Consider the following 15841-nt stretch of genomic DNA (forward strand, 5'->3'; position numbering starts at 1 on the left):
ACTGTTTTAACAGCAAATTAAATACTTGCCAAATGTCATTTTGTGATAGAGGTGTCCAAAATACATGGCATATTTGGAAACAGATACAGAAGATTTGGAAACTTTTTGGTGTATGTGCAGGTTGTTTGACTTGAGGTTGTCTCTAAGGCTGGGAACACAGTGGTTAACTCCCCAATGGCTAAAGGAGTGAAAGGCAAGTGGCATTTCTTCAGAACAGGCAGTATTTTCTCATAACAATAAAGCAAAAATGTTGGGTTTAAGTACTGCAAAGAAAACGAGATGAATGTTGTTCTGAATGTGTCACATAGTTACTGTTCCAAATAACCAGTGCTTATTGCACTGGGGCTATAAAATATTCCTTTGTCCCACTTGTGCCTGGCTGTCTCTCATCTCAGCTACTTCAGTTCATCCTTTTTTGGCCTGCTTCTCACTTTTTTGGCATGCCTCTTTCTAACTCAGTTTTCTGTTTCTGATCATGTCTCAAGGGGGGCTTTGTGTTTCCATCTTGCATTGAATGCCTCATTGTTGCTTCTACGTTCTGCATAATTTTACATCTGCCTGTAATAGATTTCTTCATGTTTTGGCTCTTATGATATTATTGTTGGTATTTGTACATGCAGCAGTACTCCATGCTGAGTTAAACAGCAAATTTTAGTGTTGCACATTGCAAGTGAGAATCCTTTAACAGTTACTGAGGTTTGATTTTGTTATTTCTGTACTTGCTTGTGGCACAGGTGCTTTGGGAAGGACCCTCCCACCCTGGTTCTGATGCTCCTGAAATGATTGCTGCCTACAAATACACTCTTAATTATGTGTCTTACTATTGAGTGTTTGCTGCTGGCTTGGAAGCGAGAGAACATGTTAGTGCTGTAACTTGTAATGTGTACACAGTTTTCTTCATCACAGAATCAAATGGTTTGGGTTGGAAGGGACCTTCAAAGGGGATCTAGTTCCAACCCTCCCACCAGGGGGGTTGGCAGGGAACCTTCCACTAGACCACGGGGCTCAAAGCCCATCCTGATGTTCTACCACTCCCTCCTTCCCCAGCACCACAGGAAAGCAGAAAGTAAGATGGAAAAAAAAGGACCTGTGGTTCATGATAAAGGCAGTTTAGTAGAGAAGAAGCAAAGTCTGCACAAGGAAACAGAGGAAAATGAAACTATATTTATTTTCTACTTTCCAACAGAAGTCAATGACATTGTAAAAATGAGGATGTGAAAAGTCTTCAGACTTGCTTGATACAATTGGCTTTCTGGGCTGCAAGTGCACATTGACAGCTCATGTCTACTGTATCACCCACCAGTATCCCCATGTTCTTCTCTGGGTTGCTCTCAATCCACTCATCCCCACTCTGTACAGGTGCTGTGGATTGCCCCAGCCCAGGTGCAGGAGCTTGCACTTGGCCTTGTTGAACTTCATGGGGTTCACATGGGCCTCCAGCCTGTCCAGTTCCCTGTGGAGAGCATCCCATCCCTCTAGTGAATCACCTGCACCACTCAGCTTGGTGTCATCCCTGAACTTGCAGAGGGTGCACTGTGTGGTAGGAGTGTTTATCTGAGCACATCCCTTGCCGCAGATGGGTGCAGTAGGGAGGGAGGGAGGTGGATAGGTAGGTCAGCATTCTGTCATGGCCTTCGTGATGGTTTCTGCAGCTGCCTGTAATCATGTTGCCCTTCATCACTAAGTGATCGTGCTTGTGGGGGCCTGTTTTTAGCATAAGTCATTGCTGAAATTGTAGTCTTCCATCAAAACTGAAATTTCATCCATCTGATGTTCAAGTTCAGATGTTGCCTGAACCAACACAAGATGTTTCACTGATCCCACCAAAATTAACTCTTAACTCACAGTGGCCCTTCTGGATTATTAGCTTGACCCTTATCTACTTTTCATTAGCTGTGTTCTCCAAAGCTTCTGCAGGCAAACTATCTTGCCCAAAGAGATGAGAAGAGCTCCTTCATGGATTTCATGGGTCATGGCCTGAGAAAATGAAGGTTTCAGAAGTAGTAGTCTATAAACTTCTTCCCACACACCCCCTCTGTACCACCCCCAGCTGGGCCACAGGAGGCTCAGTGAACTGAACTACATTTAGAAGAAAAATCCTAATTAGACTGGTGGGACACCTTAATTCTGTTCCTGTTGATTTCAGAAGAAATAAAATGTGTTTCCTCTTCACCTGGGCTCTGACTGTATGGGACTCCTTCAGCTTTTGGAAGAGAAGAGAGTAAGGTGCACAAGTCAAGAGAATATGAAGAAACAAAATGATTCTCAGAGGGATTTTAATGAAAGTCTTTTCTTTTATTTGAATGGTTGTTATATTCAGATAATTACGTAGAATTGTCATAACAATGAAAATCAAATTTCCCTTCTTCCCAAGGAATCAAAAAATGTTGCTATGTACAGAATTTACAATTATATGCAATAGTTTATTGTTACTTTGGACTCCAACATTTGCTATCACTGGTTAAAACACCCATACTGAAGCTAGAGCAGGATGTGTCCATCCTGTACCTTTCATAATGTTCTTTAAACTGAGTACTCTTCCAAGGATGAGTTACTTTCCTCACTCGAGATCTTGTTGCTGCATACACTTTTCATCATCCACAGCCTACATAATTAAATTGTATTCCTTTCTGAGCAGGTGAGAAGTCGGGGAAAACAGGCCAGATGTGCAAGTGTGTTTAGGTTTCTGTTTTCTGTTGGAGTCAGATTAAAGATGATACAAAGAAGGTGTGAAAAAAATAATCTACTGATAACAGATGTTAGGCATCTTGGCAACTTTGGTTTAAACTTTGTTTCATAAATTTTCTTTTCCTTACAGAAGCTTCGTTTGTTTTCATGGATTATTTGGCAGAAAGTTTTTATGATTTGGTTCAAGCTGCTGAACCTCTGTAACCCTTTGTAGCTGTAGTCCATGGGCACTACAGACACCGAGTTTCTCTTTAAAAATAAGAAACCTTGAAGAACTCAGAAATAAAGCATCATTATATCTAACATCATGATCAGTCAAATGACCATGGAGAGGATTTCTGAGATCCACATGCTGCTAATGAATTTGAACTCAATCCTGGGGTGTTACTAGTAGGACTTTACTTCTTTAACTCAGCTTCATTTTCCAGTCTGAATCTACACAGCTGCTCCACAATACAGAAAGTTGCTCTGAGCTGGTAGGATTGGAGGTTTGTAACCCAGGGTGCTGGAACACACCTGTGTTGCTAATGAGTGGAAGTGAGCATGTGGTGGGTATGAGGTGTCTTCCGTAAGCGGAACTGTCAGGCTTGGTCCATGTCATGGGTAGCAGGCCCCTTCCCAGAATCCTTGGGAACAGACGTCCTTGCTCACACAGAGAGAGCTCTGAGACCGTGCTGGGGCAGGCCCTCCCTGCCAGCCCAAAGGGAGTCCTCCTAAATCAAAATTAAGATGTGATGACAGCATGAAGGCAGCCTGCTGCTGCTGGCATCGCCTCTGTTTGGCACTGAAATAGCAGCCTTCAGTCTCCTTATGCGAGTGCATAAAATGCTTAGTAGTAGACTGTGCTTTACCCCCTTTCAGTTGCCTGGACATAAGGAGAACAGTTACTGTACTCCTGCTACACAAATATGCCGCCAAGGGCAGGTGATAGGCAGCAGCAGTGTTGCACTGTGAGCAGCATTATTTAGATGTGTTTTTCCTGGGATCATGATGCACCTGAGGTTCACACATTAGCAGGCTTGGCTTTTTAATTAGGGAAACGAAGCATCCATAAGCAACAAAACAAGAGGCTTGAAATCATCCTCATTTTGTATTATGCAGAATTTCTATATTCATCAGTACACAAGCGATTGCTAAACAGGTCCTCACTACGTTTAGCATTTCCAAACAAGGTGGTTATTATGCAAACAGGTTAGCTTTGTGGAGGCATCTCCAGGATGAGCTTAACCCTGTCCTGTTTGGTTCCTCTTGCCTAAGTCTTATAGGTCTGTAAACATTCATGTTGTTATACGGAACTGGGGAGTTTTCGGCCATGTAGTGCGGCTGGTAGTAGTTAGCCTGGATGGCCTTCTGTGGAGGGGGGGGCGTGAAGGAGACGTAGCTGTGGAAGGAATTAACTCGATGGAGAGGTGACTGGGGGGTGAAGTTGCTGTTGAATATGAGAGTTCGTGGGGTTTGCTTGGTCTGGTGGGTGCTGCCAGCTGAGAGGCTGCTGAAGGCATCAGAAAGAGTGTTGGCGCTTCCCTCGTCGCTGTAGGGGAGGCTGTGCGGAGCGGCCCAGCTCCGGCTGAACAGGAAGGGCAGGGAGCGCGGGGGGGACTTCGGGCCCCTCACCGGCTTGGACAGCGCGTAGAGGTGCCGGAACTCCTCATCAAACAGCTCCACAACTTGACCTGTGAACTTGGAGAGGAGGTTGCGGTGAACCTGCCCACACAACCATGTGAAGCTGGAAGAAGAGACAAGGTGAGGGTTAGTGTTAATGCCGGCCATGAGGAGCTGGAGATCCCCACAGGGGTGATGTGAAAAGCAAATGTGTTTTACTGCTGAAGCTTCTTGTCTAAACACAGGATGAAGATGGTGTCGCAGTTGAATTTCAGGTCAGTTCACATCAGTGCTCTTTGACTTGGATCAATCTTTGTTATTGCAGCTGCCTCTAAAATCTTCAAGAAACCTTGTAAAGTTACGCAACCTCCTAAAGGGAGTGGCGATCCAGATCCACTGCAGGGCTAAATGTCAGCTACAATACCCAAGGTTTGAGTGTCTGTTCCATGGAAAGGAGTTTAGACCTGTCTTTGGAATCTCTCTTCCACACACAGTGTTTAAATTCAGGTCTTACCAGGTTTTATCTGCACATACATAAATTGTACCTTGTACCCTGCAGAATGCTCTGCCAATTGGTAACTCTTACCCATTCAAAACTGGCATCAAAAAGACTAGTGAAAAATAACCATCCTTAGTTTTCATTTTGCCATAATCTTTCTGCATTGGTCAAGAGAAACACATAAAACCCCAGCCTCCCTGTCACTCACACCCACAAAACAAACTGCCACACCTGACAAATGCTTATTTTCTTCACTACGGAGAAAATTAAATTATAACTATTTCCTACGGCCTTTCCAAAAAAAATATACTACTTTGCTATAAAGCAAGGGAGAAACACCACAATACTTTTCATTCTGGTAGTCCAGAAACACACCCTAGGATAACCCATAGCTTTTAAATGATTTTTCTTTTATGTGCTTCCCTAATGCAGTCAGCAAACATAAATTTGTGCTTTTACAGAACCACAAGCTAGCTTGATTGTGCTGTGCAGGCTGCCATGTCTGAGCAGCAGCAGCACCAATAAAATGAGCACAGTTGAGAGAATAAAATGTAATTACTCCCTGAGCTGACCAGGGCTTGAGCTGTGCAGCAGAGGATACGGAGCAGCACTGGATTTGAACCTGAGGTTATTCTGTGTTGGCAAAGCTCTGCCATGGTTAATCCTCCGTGACTTTATTAGCTACACTGGCTTTGTACAGATTTTGCTTTGAGAGCCAGATTTGGCTGTAGGTGTGTGCATTTAAAATCTTGTTCTTGTCATGTTTTGACAAAACTCCTTTGAATCTCAGTGGGACTGACAGCCTGAGCTAAGGGAGTAAGATAGACGATTCACATATGCCTGTCCAGAGCATTCCTAAAGAGGGTTGGGTTTGGGGCATACAGTGGTTTTATACTGTTGCTTCAGGAGCAAGGAGAGGAGTGAAGAAATCGATAGTTCAATGCCACTGGACAACCCTACAATATATACTGTTTGGTTTATGATTGGACAAGAAAACACACAGTAAGCTACTAGAATACTTCTCATCCAGTTTGTTCAAATCATTCCAAATGTGGACAAAACCTTAGGAGCCAAGGTAAAGAGCACAGGAAGCTAACTCCTTGCTGTGCGTGTAACATCTGCTGAGCCAGCTCAACATTGCCTTTATTCACTAAGCAGTGCTCTCTAAACCTTTGCATGTCCTTCATCTTACTGTTAAGGAGACAGTAAGTCAGGAGTAAATACAAAAACACACACTGTCTAGGATATCTACACTGAAGGTTACAAACTCATGAAAGGGCTGAGGTGTAAAGTGGCAGGTTTATGTGCTAGAGATACATCTAGTGTATAAAAGAAAATGTAGACAAAAATAAACATCAACTGCATTTGTAAACAGCTTTTAAAAGCCAAAAAAATTCAGAGGAAAAAAATGTTCTGCCCAATATTGATAATTTACTCCCACGTGTAACTTCCCAGAGTACATGACAGACAGATACTAGTTTGTGGTTCATTGATCTTATCTGTAACCCTTGTAAACGGAAAGTTGGATTCAAAGATTCTCCCAGAACTGATGGCAAATAGGTCAGCTGCAAAGTTACAAGATGAGACCTATGTGATTTTAGACAAATGTTTGTTGCACAGCAATGTACATGCTGTGCACTTTGCTGAAGAACACAGCTGAACTTGACATAGAGACTTAACAGATTTTCATTGACTTAATTCTAAGAGAAAATTTATTGTTTAGGTATTAGGCCCTGTTTACCTCCTTAGTTTACAATTCCAAGTGCTCTTCTGAGAAAGGCTCAGAGAAGTCTTTGTCACTATCTGCCCAGAAGGATCATTTTCCTATCAGGCCTCTTTGAATGAGGTCCATCAGGAAGAAGAGAAAGCAAGAAGAAGTAATGCCTAGATTGGGGCCAATGCTGTATCACAAATTCAGTCATTAATAGATGCTTCTCAGCCATCTTGCAAGGCTTTGTCCCAAAACCTATGTCCTGTTCCAGATCCTCTCATATATGATTGTCTGAATCATAACCCATCTCTCCTTTCAGTATTGGACTTGTTTTATTATAAGTGTCCCCTCTGCAGTGCTGCAGCTGCAGCTCATTAGGGATGCTCTCATCCTTGTGTTTGCAGCACTGCAGCAATGTGCAGCAAAAAGAAATATTGCATCCCAACCCCACACCATAGACACTGGAAACAAAAACTGAGAATAAAACTGTAACTTAAAACACATACTCATCCCTATACTTGTGCTGACGTGTGTGGAAGAGCCTTCAGAAGTTTCTCAGCTCTAGTATGCCCTGTGCAGCAGGACCACACTTATTCACACTGACCAAAGCAATGGTTTTTTAGCGTGGTTAAAAACCACGCCAGAGCGGCAGATGCCACAGACTCAGTGGTGGTTCCTTTGCCTCTAACTAGTAGTCAGCTTCAGTCCTCTTCATTGTCTATTAGGCAAATATATTTTGTCTCCAAACTCTTTGGGAAATAGTGACCCAGGGTCCCTTTTTAGAGCAGTATGTCCTGAAGGGCCTGTTCCTTGGCCTGTTCCCCCCCGCCATTAAAATGTCATGCAGTGCACAGTGAAATTTGCTGTTGTATTTTAAGATCTCTTGTATTAGTTTTAAGATCTCTTCCAATCTGATTTCCAATAAATGCGTTGCAGAAGAGTCTGAGTTCTGTTTTACTCTACATCATTTTTGTTTATACCTGAAGAGGTTGGTGGATAAGATTCAGGCATAACAGAAATCTTTCAGATCAATAAAGTAAGAGCTAACAAGAAGTGCCATACACTGATAGCCAGCTATAACCCAAATGAATCTGCAAACTGCTGGTGCTGAGTGTGCTGAAGTTAAATAACGTATAGATTTGTTCCTCACCAGCCTCTCTGTTTGCTGCTGGATAGGGGATTATGTACTTGAGGTCCGTAGATATTGCAACAGCAGTAGAGAAAGACAGAAGTGACTGCACAGGACTTCGAGGGTTTTTAATTTTTTTTTTTCAAGATTGAAAGAGAAGCCAAAAGAAAGCTTCTTGGCTAATGATAATAGAACTCGCCCTGTCCTTCTTCCACACATCCTTCACTTCTACTCTCTGTGTAAATCTGCTGTTGCATTTCTACACATCTCTGGTGAGGGATTAAAAAACACGTGAAGGAACAAGAAAACCAAAGAGTGGTCAATAAAAAAACCCTAAGTGTCCACTCATTTTTGTCTGATGGGTCATTTCGAAATGGAATGTGGACACCTGAGCTCCTGCAGCCTATCCCCACATAGTCACCTAAATTTACCTTTGTTACTATAGTTATGTACTCTTCCTGGTGGCACAGTTTTATCAGACCAGGGGCATTTAAGCTTCCAAATCGTAAACTGGGATTAAGAAACACAATCACATCCTTTTAATTAAATAATCACCTCTTGTATTTTTGTGTCTGGATTTCTAGGATACACTTAGTCATTTGTGAAGCTTATCTATGTAGCCATGATGCTTAGGAACTTCATTTATTTGATACAAGCTCAGGGTCTCCTGAAATTCCCTGACTGGAGGATCTCGGATCTTAACTAAAAACCCAGGTGGTGAGATGCTATATCCTCTACCTGAAATAATTACAGCAGCACAAAAAAAAAAAAAAGGGGGAAAAATGAAGGTACAGCAGTCACATAGATATATACTGCCTACCTACTAATGAAACATGAGGAAAAACAGTAAGTCTCTGAAGAATTTATGTTTTAGCTTTAATCACTAAACTTGTCACATGGAGAATAAATCCTCAGATAAGCTGAGTGACATATGATACATTAAGGGATCCCGAGGGAGATGGAGATGTATCCTGAGAACCCAAACAATGAGGAAAGCATAATATTAAGCTGTACACATTTCTGGTTCTGCTCCAGGGCTGAACCAGCAAAGATGCTTACATTAGTTTCTGAACATTTGAATTAAAAACCATGCTCCATAAAGAACTAATACCAGCTTTAAAGCAAGTTAAATGGATTTTTGAAAAATGACACAGATTTGAAAACATCAGGGTTTCTTTGTTACACAAAATCTTCTTACCTGTACAAAAATTTCCATGGCATTAAAAATCATAAAAGAGTACCTAGACATGAACTGCAATGGTTTATCTCACCTGTAAGATCCAGAGAGCACATATCTCCAGTCAGAGATAAGAAATTTTTCTTTTATTTGTCCAGAAAATTTCCTGCCTGATTTGGCACAGTAAACCTCTCCAGTAACACTGCGGACTGAAATATTCTGTAAATAAAAATAAAATTGAGTGAATTACATTTTTTAACAATCAAAAATCAGAAGTGAAGGGCCCTTCCCCCCCACCTGTAGTTCTTCACTTCCCCAATGTTGGATTTCTTCATGGACTCTCCAATGTGATATTTGAAGTTTTGTGTCTAGAGGAAACCTAGCCAAGGTCTCTCACTTGCCACAGGGTTCGCTTGTTTCACTGGGGACATAAACCTGCATGGAAGCTCATCCAGATGGAGCTGTGCTGTGTGACTATACTCCAACCAAAATGAGTACAGGATGTGCCCACAGCTGAGAGCAGCTTGTTGCCTCCACTGACACCCAGCCCCAATCTGCTCTAGCTGTGAGCTCTCTTGTTTTACACTGGCCATGGCACAACACAGCAGGGAAAAACCTCTGCTCCTCCAACCCATCTGGGCCTGCATGGACATATGTGCTGCTCTTCTGGAGCAGCTCAGACAGTTGCTGTCCTTCAGGATCAGATGTAAGTACACGTGTCAGCTTGGCCCATGTGATGCTCTGCACTGTCCTTGTACCTGGGGAAACACATTTCAGACTTGCCAGGCACCTGGGCATGACTCTGCCACACACACACTTTGCAGAATCAAGATCTTAGTAAAGAAGTGGCACCAAGGGTTTGACTTGCTTGTTTTGAAAGCCTGTGTGCTGTAGCTGCATATTCACAATAAATAGTACAGGCTTGTTCTTCCTTATGAGTGGGGGTTTACAAACATGCAAAAACTGTTATTAATTTAAATTTTTTATATATTTGGGATGAAATTCAGCTGTTGAAAAACAGGTGTCTGGTGCACGTGAGATGCCCTCAGGCCTCCTGCATGCCCCACAGCTGCTGTTCCAGAGGTCTGTTGCCTCTGTGGTATCACCCATCCCCATGGAGATGCCACAGATGCCCTACAGCATCTCAAGCAACCACTGAAATGATCCCTAGGAGAGGTTTTTTTAAAGCCAGTTCCCTCTGACAGAGATGAAGACAAAATAAGCTAAGAGCCAGCTAAATTTGAGGCATTATTTATCTTTAAAACAGAGATTTAACACGTTTTATCAGGCACTACCCAGTGCCACCAAGGTATTGCCATGCAAAAGAGTTTCATACACCTTCTTCCCATGGCTGCCAGACCACAGCTGCTGCAGAGCTATTAAACAGAAGCAGTTGCAATGCTTATGTTAGACAACTACTAGGAGAGTTAAGCTCTGTTTTAAGACTTCAGGGCCCTGATTAGTTTCATCTAGGGACCTGATGGAAATGCCTTACCTTCCTATAATATCCATGGGAAAACGTAGGCATCTTCAGAGAGGAATTAGGTGCACTAATACTACCTCAGGTGATCTCTTGCTCCCTTTTAATTACAAGGTGGGTTGACCCTAGCATAACCATGCTTCTAGCTCAGAGTGCCTGAAGTTAGGCAGATGAATCTGAGCCTAAGAGCTTCACAGAGCCACAGTACCTTGAAGAGATCCTCAGTAATTTGCAACTTGTCACACATCTCTGAGAAGAGATTTATACTGCCGTGATCGAGCAACAGGTAGACAAACACCATGCGCTTGTTAGCTGCCTCCAGGAGGTCACAAAGGATCTCAGTGTCTGTGAACACATCCATCACGATAGCCAGCACCTTGGGGAAAAAAAGCAGAGGCATTAGCAGAGTCAATTTACATAACTTTCAGGTTGCTCATGAGGCCACTGACATGCAGTTTATTTGTTTGAAAACAAATTCCAACAAACACAAATATTCAGAGATATGTGGATATTTGCTCTGGTTTTCTCCCTAAGTGCCTGAATCAGTAAATTGATGAGACACGTTGCTTCGTTGTTTTATTGCTCACATAAAACCAGTATTACACACAACATATAACCCAAGATGACGCACGAGTTTGTAGGTGAGATTTCAGCACTAGGAAATATATTGAAATGCTAATCAGAGAATAATAAAGACATAGCTAAAATAAGAGACCGTAGCCCTTGCCAAACAACTGCCTGGCTGTCATAAGGCACATGTGTTCAGCAAGAATCACTGGATGATGCTTTCTCTGTTGTGACTTACACCTGGAACAGCCCTGGGTTCAAATCCTCACTCCACTGGTGATGGTGGAGCAATGGATTGGATTCCAACAGCTCCATCTGTTGCTTTTTTTAAATACTGATTTATAAACTGTTTCAATTTACCGACAGATCCATGCTTCCCAAATCACAACTGGCAGAACAGTGTATAAAAGTCTCAGTACTGGGCATAAACACAGCTATTTAAATGCACAGCCTGCAGCCAGTGTGGATCAAGGGAACTGCAAATGTGACATAAAACCAGTTCCATACTCCAGTCTCTATGCTCAGTGTTGGACACAGCCTCATGAAGGTGCGGGTCTTCACTGATATCTGCTATTGGCCATGGAAAGGGTCACTCCCCAGGGCAATTCAGCCCAGCTAATACATGACTTATGTTCAGGAAGTGTCTGTTTCTCCACTGATCAGAGAGGGAAGCCTTGATAACTGTGCTCACAGGATATCATCTTCAGTCAAAACAAATTTTACAGTATCTCTGTAGATCTGTCTTTCTAATTGCTGCCAACTTGCACTGAGTATTACTCCAAAGCCCATGCCCACACCTAAAAACAAGCTTATTCCCTTTGCCACCATGAGGAAATCCTACAAGACTAAGCACATCCTGTGCACCAGCATGCTCTTCAGGCAAGCCAAACTACTTGTGGGGCAGTGAGGATCTCACACCCTCCTCCTGCTGCCAAAACATGGTGCTTCAGAAAGGGCCTTGCCACTGTGAGCTAAGTGGCACAATTATGTCCAATATCTCACATCCACACTTGCTGTTACCACCCCTGGTCTTTTGAAACAGCACAGTGCTGATCCAGCCTCACTGTAGCTCCAGACAAATCTCTCTAGTACTCCTTTTTCAATAGCTGTTCCCAATTTATATTTCTGCACCTGACTTCCCTCTCTTACTTGCAGTACTTCTCGCTTCTTTTGCCCGAATTTCATTTTATGATTTCCACCAGTTCTACAAATGTGTTAAGATTATAGTACCACTTACCAATCCTTTGCAGTCTGATATGACCCACAAACACAATCTTTATTCTGTTGTTCAAGTTGTTAATGCATATATCAAATACTAGGCTATCCAGGATGGACCCTTACCAGATGATAAGTAATAAATACTGCCATTGGAAAACTGTGCTGAAACAGCAGCTGACAAATTTATACTGTTAGTAAGTGTTGCTTCAGCACCCTCTTGTAATGTAAATTAGATGATAAAGAAGGTCATGCGAACCATGGATTTATTTTACATTTCTCACTTTTTCCCCTACAAATCTTCTTCTCTTGGGACAGAAAATTTCTCTGGGTTGATATTTTACCTGACACTTATTTTATCATTCCAGAGACATTTCTCCTGTTTCTGCACCTTTCTGATGCCGCCAACTTAAAATGACTGATCTATAATTCCCCTGATGTGGTAAGCACTTGTAGACTTTGACAGAGCAGTTGCCAACAGAGATACTTCTCCCCTGCCATTACACTCCATGTTATCAGGCCCAGAACGCCCTTGTAGGGGAATAACAAAGCGGAAGAAACCTGTCTCCCGCAGGCTTAGAAGTCTGTGGGACTTCTGTAGGGCAGCAGCACTACAGCCTGGTTTGGTTCCTGACCGTTCACCTGTGAAACTGCTGTTGCTGTCTCAGATTTATACAAGGGGAAAACTCCTGGATGATAACAAACACAGACTTGAAATATCAAATGTTTTTTCCAGGAAAACAAGAAAGCTGCCAGAACACACATGTCAGAGGCTTTCTGTTCCCCTCTAGTTGCTCAGCTTCTGGTATCCCAGAGCGTGGGGAGCCTGGCTTGTAGCTGGCACCTCTCTGTGGCCCTTGTCATCTGTGTGTAGTCAGGGGTATCATCTGCACCTTTCCTGTGTGCCAAGTCATGATGAAGAGCCTCCACATGGAGCCCACACGACACTTTTAGTGATGCTGGCAACATACTAGGGATGAAAGATCTCTTTTCTGAATAATTGCCTTCCTCTGGGGATGGCTACTGGCATACCAGACACACCTGCCTTTCTCCAGCCTCCCCTTCACCCATATCTCCCATGGCTGAGAGTTCGCTTAGGTTTAATTCTTATTAATGGTGCAGTAGTCTGAACAAAGCAAATCATCCTGCTGAGGGTGCACAAGGAGAGACAGAGCCCAGGTGCTCTTTCTACAGCACATTCGATCCACTAGGTTAATGGGAGGTTAGAAGAGGGAGTGCTTTTTTTTAAGTCACCAACATAAGGTGTTGGTGTGAGCACTAAAAAAAGAAAAATAAAAGGCACTGCCTGTGTTGAACAACAGGCTCTTTACAGCCACTTTCTAGAGCAAAGCTACACTGCAACACACAAGGCTGCCTTGGATCAAACAGCATGTTTACTTGATCTTTTAAGAGCAAGAAGACAACAAAGTGCAGAGGGAACAGCAATTCTCTCCCCATACCTGAGTGGTCTTGTTGATGTACCGGCGTATGATGTCTCTAATGTTGCTGTTCTTCTCTGTTTGGAAATACACAGTGGCAGTGGATTTCTCCTTCATATAGGGCTTCTCCGCTGTAATCCATGTGTGCAGCAGAGCCGGCTCACTGCAGTCAGAAATGGTGGGGAAGTAGGTCCCTGAAGGGAGTGACCCAGCATCGTTCTGCTTTGGCACAGCTGCCCCATCGGCAGCTGAGGACTCCTGTGCATAATAGGACTCCCTGGCATTATCCTTGATGTACTGAGCTTCCACAGAGGAGAGGAAATCCACCTCACCCTCTCTGCTTAAAGTTTCGAGGTAAGAGTCTGTCCCACCATCCAGGAAGGCATCGGTGGCCAACCGTATGCTTTCGTTGTGGCTGAAATCCACTTTGGTTACCTTTGGGGACTGGCTCTTGATGTCCTCCAGCCTTTTCCTTATCTTGCCCATGTGTCTGGAGTGGTTGGCCATGGCTCGTTGTCGCAGCAGCCGATCTGCCGGGTAGGCACCATGCATATGTGTGGGACAGGCAGTGCAATCATCCTTGTTTGGGGACTGCATCATGGCATGAAATTGCCTTGGCTGAATGAATTAACTGTGAATAAAAATAAAGAGATCTTATTACCGCAGGCAAATTCACACTCCCTGAACTTGTCGGTACAATTATCTTCAAAACAAACCTGAAGTTTGCTTCTCAGGTGGTGGTGTACTCCGGCAACAATCTGTTTCCAGATGGGACACAAATGCAAAGCTGATTAGATTGCTTATCTGAGAGGCACCCACCTCAGCCCCAGGGCATACGAAGGATTCGAGTCCAATTTACCACGGCCGTCCGATTCGATTGTATTTCCCTTCCCGTCGCATCCTGTGAAATATGAGTGAGGAAAGCACTCAAGCAAAAGCAGGTAGGCTCCCAAGCATCATTGCACAATCTTCAAAACAGCTTGAGGCTTCTCTATCTTCCCATAGTATTTGTTATGGAGAAAAAACAGTTCTGATGTTGAACTGGAACAGAGACAACAGCCATGTCCACAGCTTCAGAACAGCAAAAAGGGTCATGGGCTCTGGTTCTACACCTACATGCTGCCAGGCAGGCTTAAAAACAGATGTGAACTTCGTCACTGTGCCCCGTCTGTAGTATGTTGCTATTACCATATACGATTCACTCATCTATTTCTTTAAAGCTTTGTGACTACGCCATCCTATTAAAAGCAAAACACCCCTTCCCAAACATCCCGAGTATTATGTGGAGGGAGTGTTGTGAGCTGGCCTCAAAGCATCAGAAATACAAACACTCATCACTTGATTGTGCACATTTAGGGCTGTTTGGTTGGTTTCTTTTTTTTTTTTTTTTTTTCCAGGCTGCAGCTTCTGGAGTCACGTTGTCCCCGTGGCAGCTCACTGCTGTGTCATTAGCAGGTTTGGAGCAGGGTAACAGGCCAGAGCCTCGGGGGAGCCGGGCTGGCTGGTCTGACCGAGGAGAGGTGGGGTGGGAAGGCACCTGCCCCAGGTCTCCGCACATACCTGTGTGCGTGCCTGGATGCAGAGGCACGTGTGACACAGTTTTCTCTGGGTTGGGCTGGCCCTCGCCCTGCGCTCTGTGTCCACGCACCCATGTGCCACAGCTCCAGAGGGGAGCGCAGTACCGTGCGGATGTGCCAGTCTGGGCTCTTGGATGCGGGCACGTCTGAGCAGGGAGAGGGTCCTGCCGCCCTGGCCTCAGGGGTGCGCAGGGTGGCACGGGCACAGTTTTTCAGCGCAGCTTCCCAGATTCTGGATCCGTGTCTATGTCAGATGCCTTATCGCGTGAAAAAAAAAAAGTAATTACACGTAAGGATGAGACAAACAAATATATACGAAAAAAGAGTATTAAATGGTTCGGATTTCAATCCCCGAGCCACGGAGGGCGGGACACATCCACATGGGGCCGAGGAGAGGCGGGGCCGTCCTGAGCTCTGGGGTGATTTTGAAAACTACCCCGTCCTTCCCCCCGCCTCCAACATCCGCCCGCAGCTGCCAGACGCGGCCGAAGCTCGCTAATTATCTCCTGACCTGTTCTGCGCAATTATGCCGAAAATGATGCCACCTAATTACCCTGACACGCCAGGACTGTGCCCTGCCAACGCCGATCGGAGCCAGGGACGGTACTGCCCGCCTCGGCCAGGGTCCCTCACTGTCACCCCGGTGTCCCTCACGGTCACCCGGTGTCCCACGCTGTCACCCCGGTCCCCACATGGCCACGGTGGGGCTCCACACTGGTTGTCACCATGGGACTCACACTGTCTCCCCAGCGAACCC

The 15841-nt window shown here is 44.3% G+C and overlaps 1 protein-coding gene across 1 annotated transcript; it reads right to left on the reverse strand.

Annotated features, from left to right (window-relative positions):
* Positions 1 to 1242: 1242 nt before the first annotated feature.
* On the reverse strand, positions 1243 to 15789 carry FAM83A (family with sequence similarity 83 member A). Its single transcript, XM_064645668.1, has 6 exons — positions 15068 to 15789; positions 14224 to 14408; positions 13529 to 14138; positions 10495 to 10662; positions 8901 to 9025; positions 1243 to 4414 (listed from the first exon to the last, which is right to left on the reverse strand). Exons 3-6 carry the CDS (start codon positions 14105 to 14107, stop codon positions 3868 to 3870), a joined length of 1419 nt encoding a protein of 472 aa, XP_064501738.1. The 5' UTR covers positions 14108 to 14138; positions 14224 to 14408; positions 15068 to 15789; the 3' UTR covers positions 1243 to 3867.
* Positions 15790 to 15841: the final 52 nt, after the last annotated feature.

The sequence above is a fragment of the Pseudopipra pipra genome, chromosome 1 (genome assembly GCF_036250125.1).
Source record: "Pseudopipra pipra isolate bDixPip1 chromosome 1, bDixPip1.hap1, whole genome shotgun sequence".
Taxonomy (NCBI): Eukaryota; Metazoa; Chordata; class Aves; order Passeriformes; family Pipridae; genus Pseudopipra; species Pseudopipra pipra.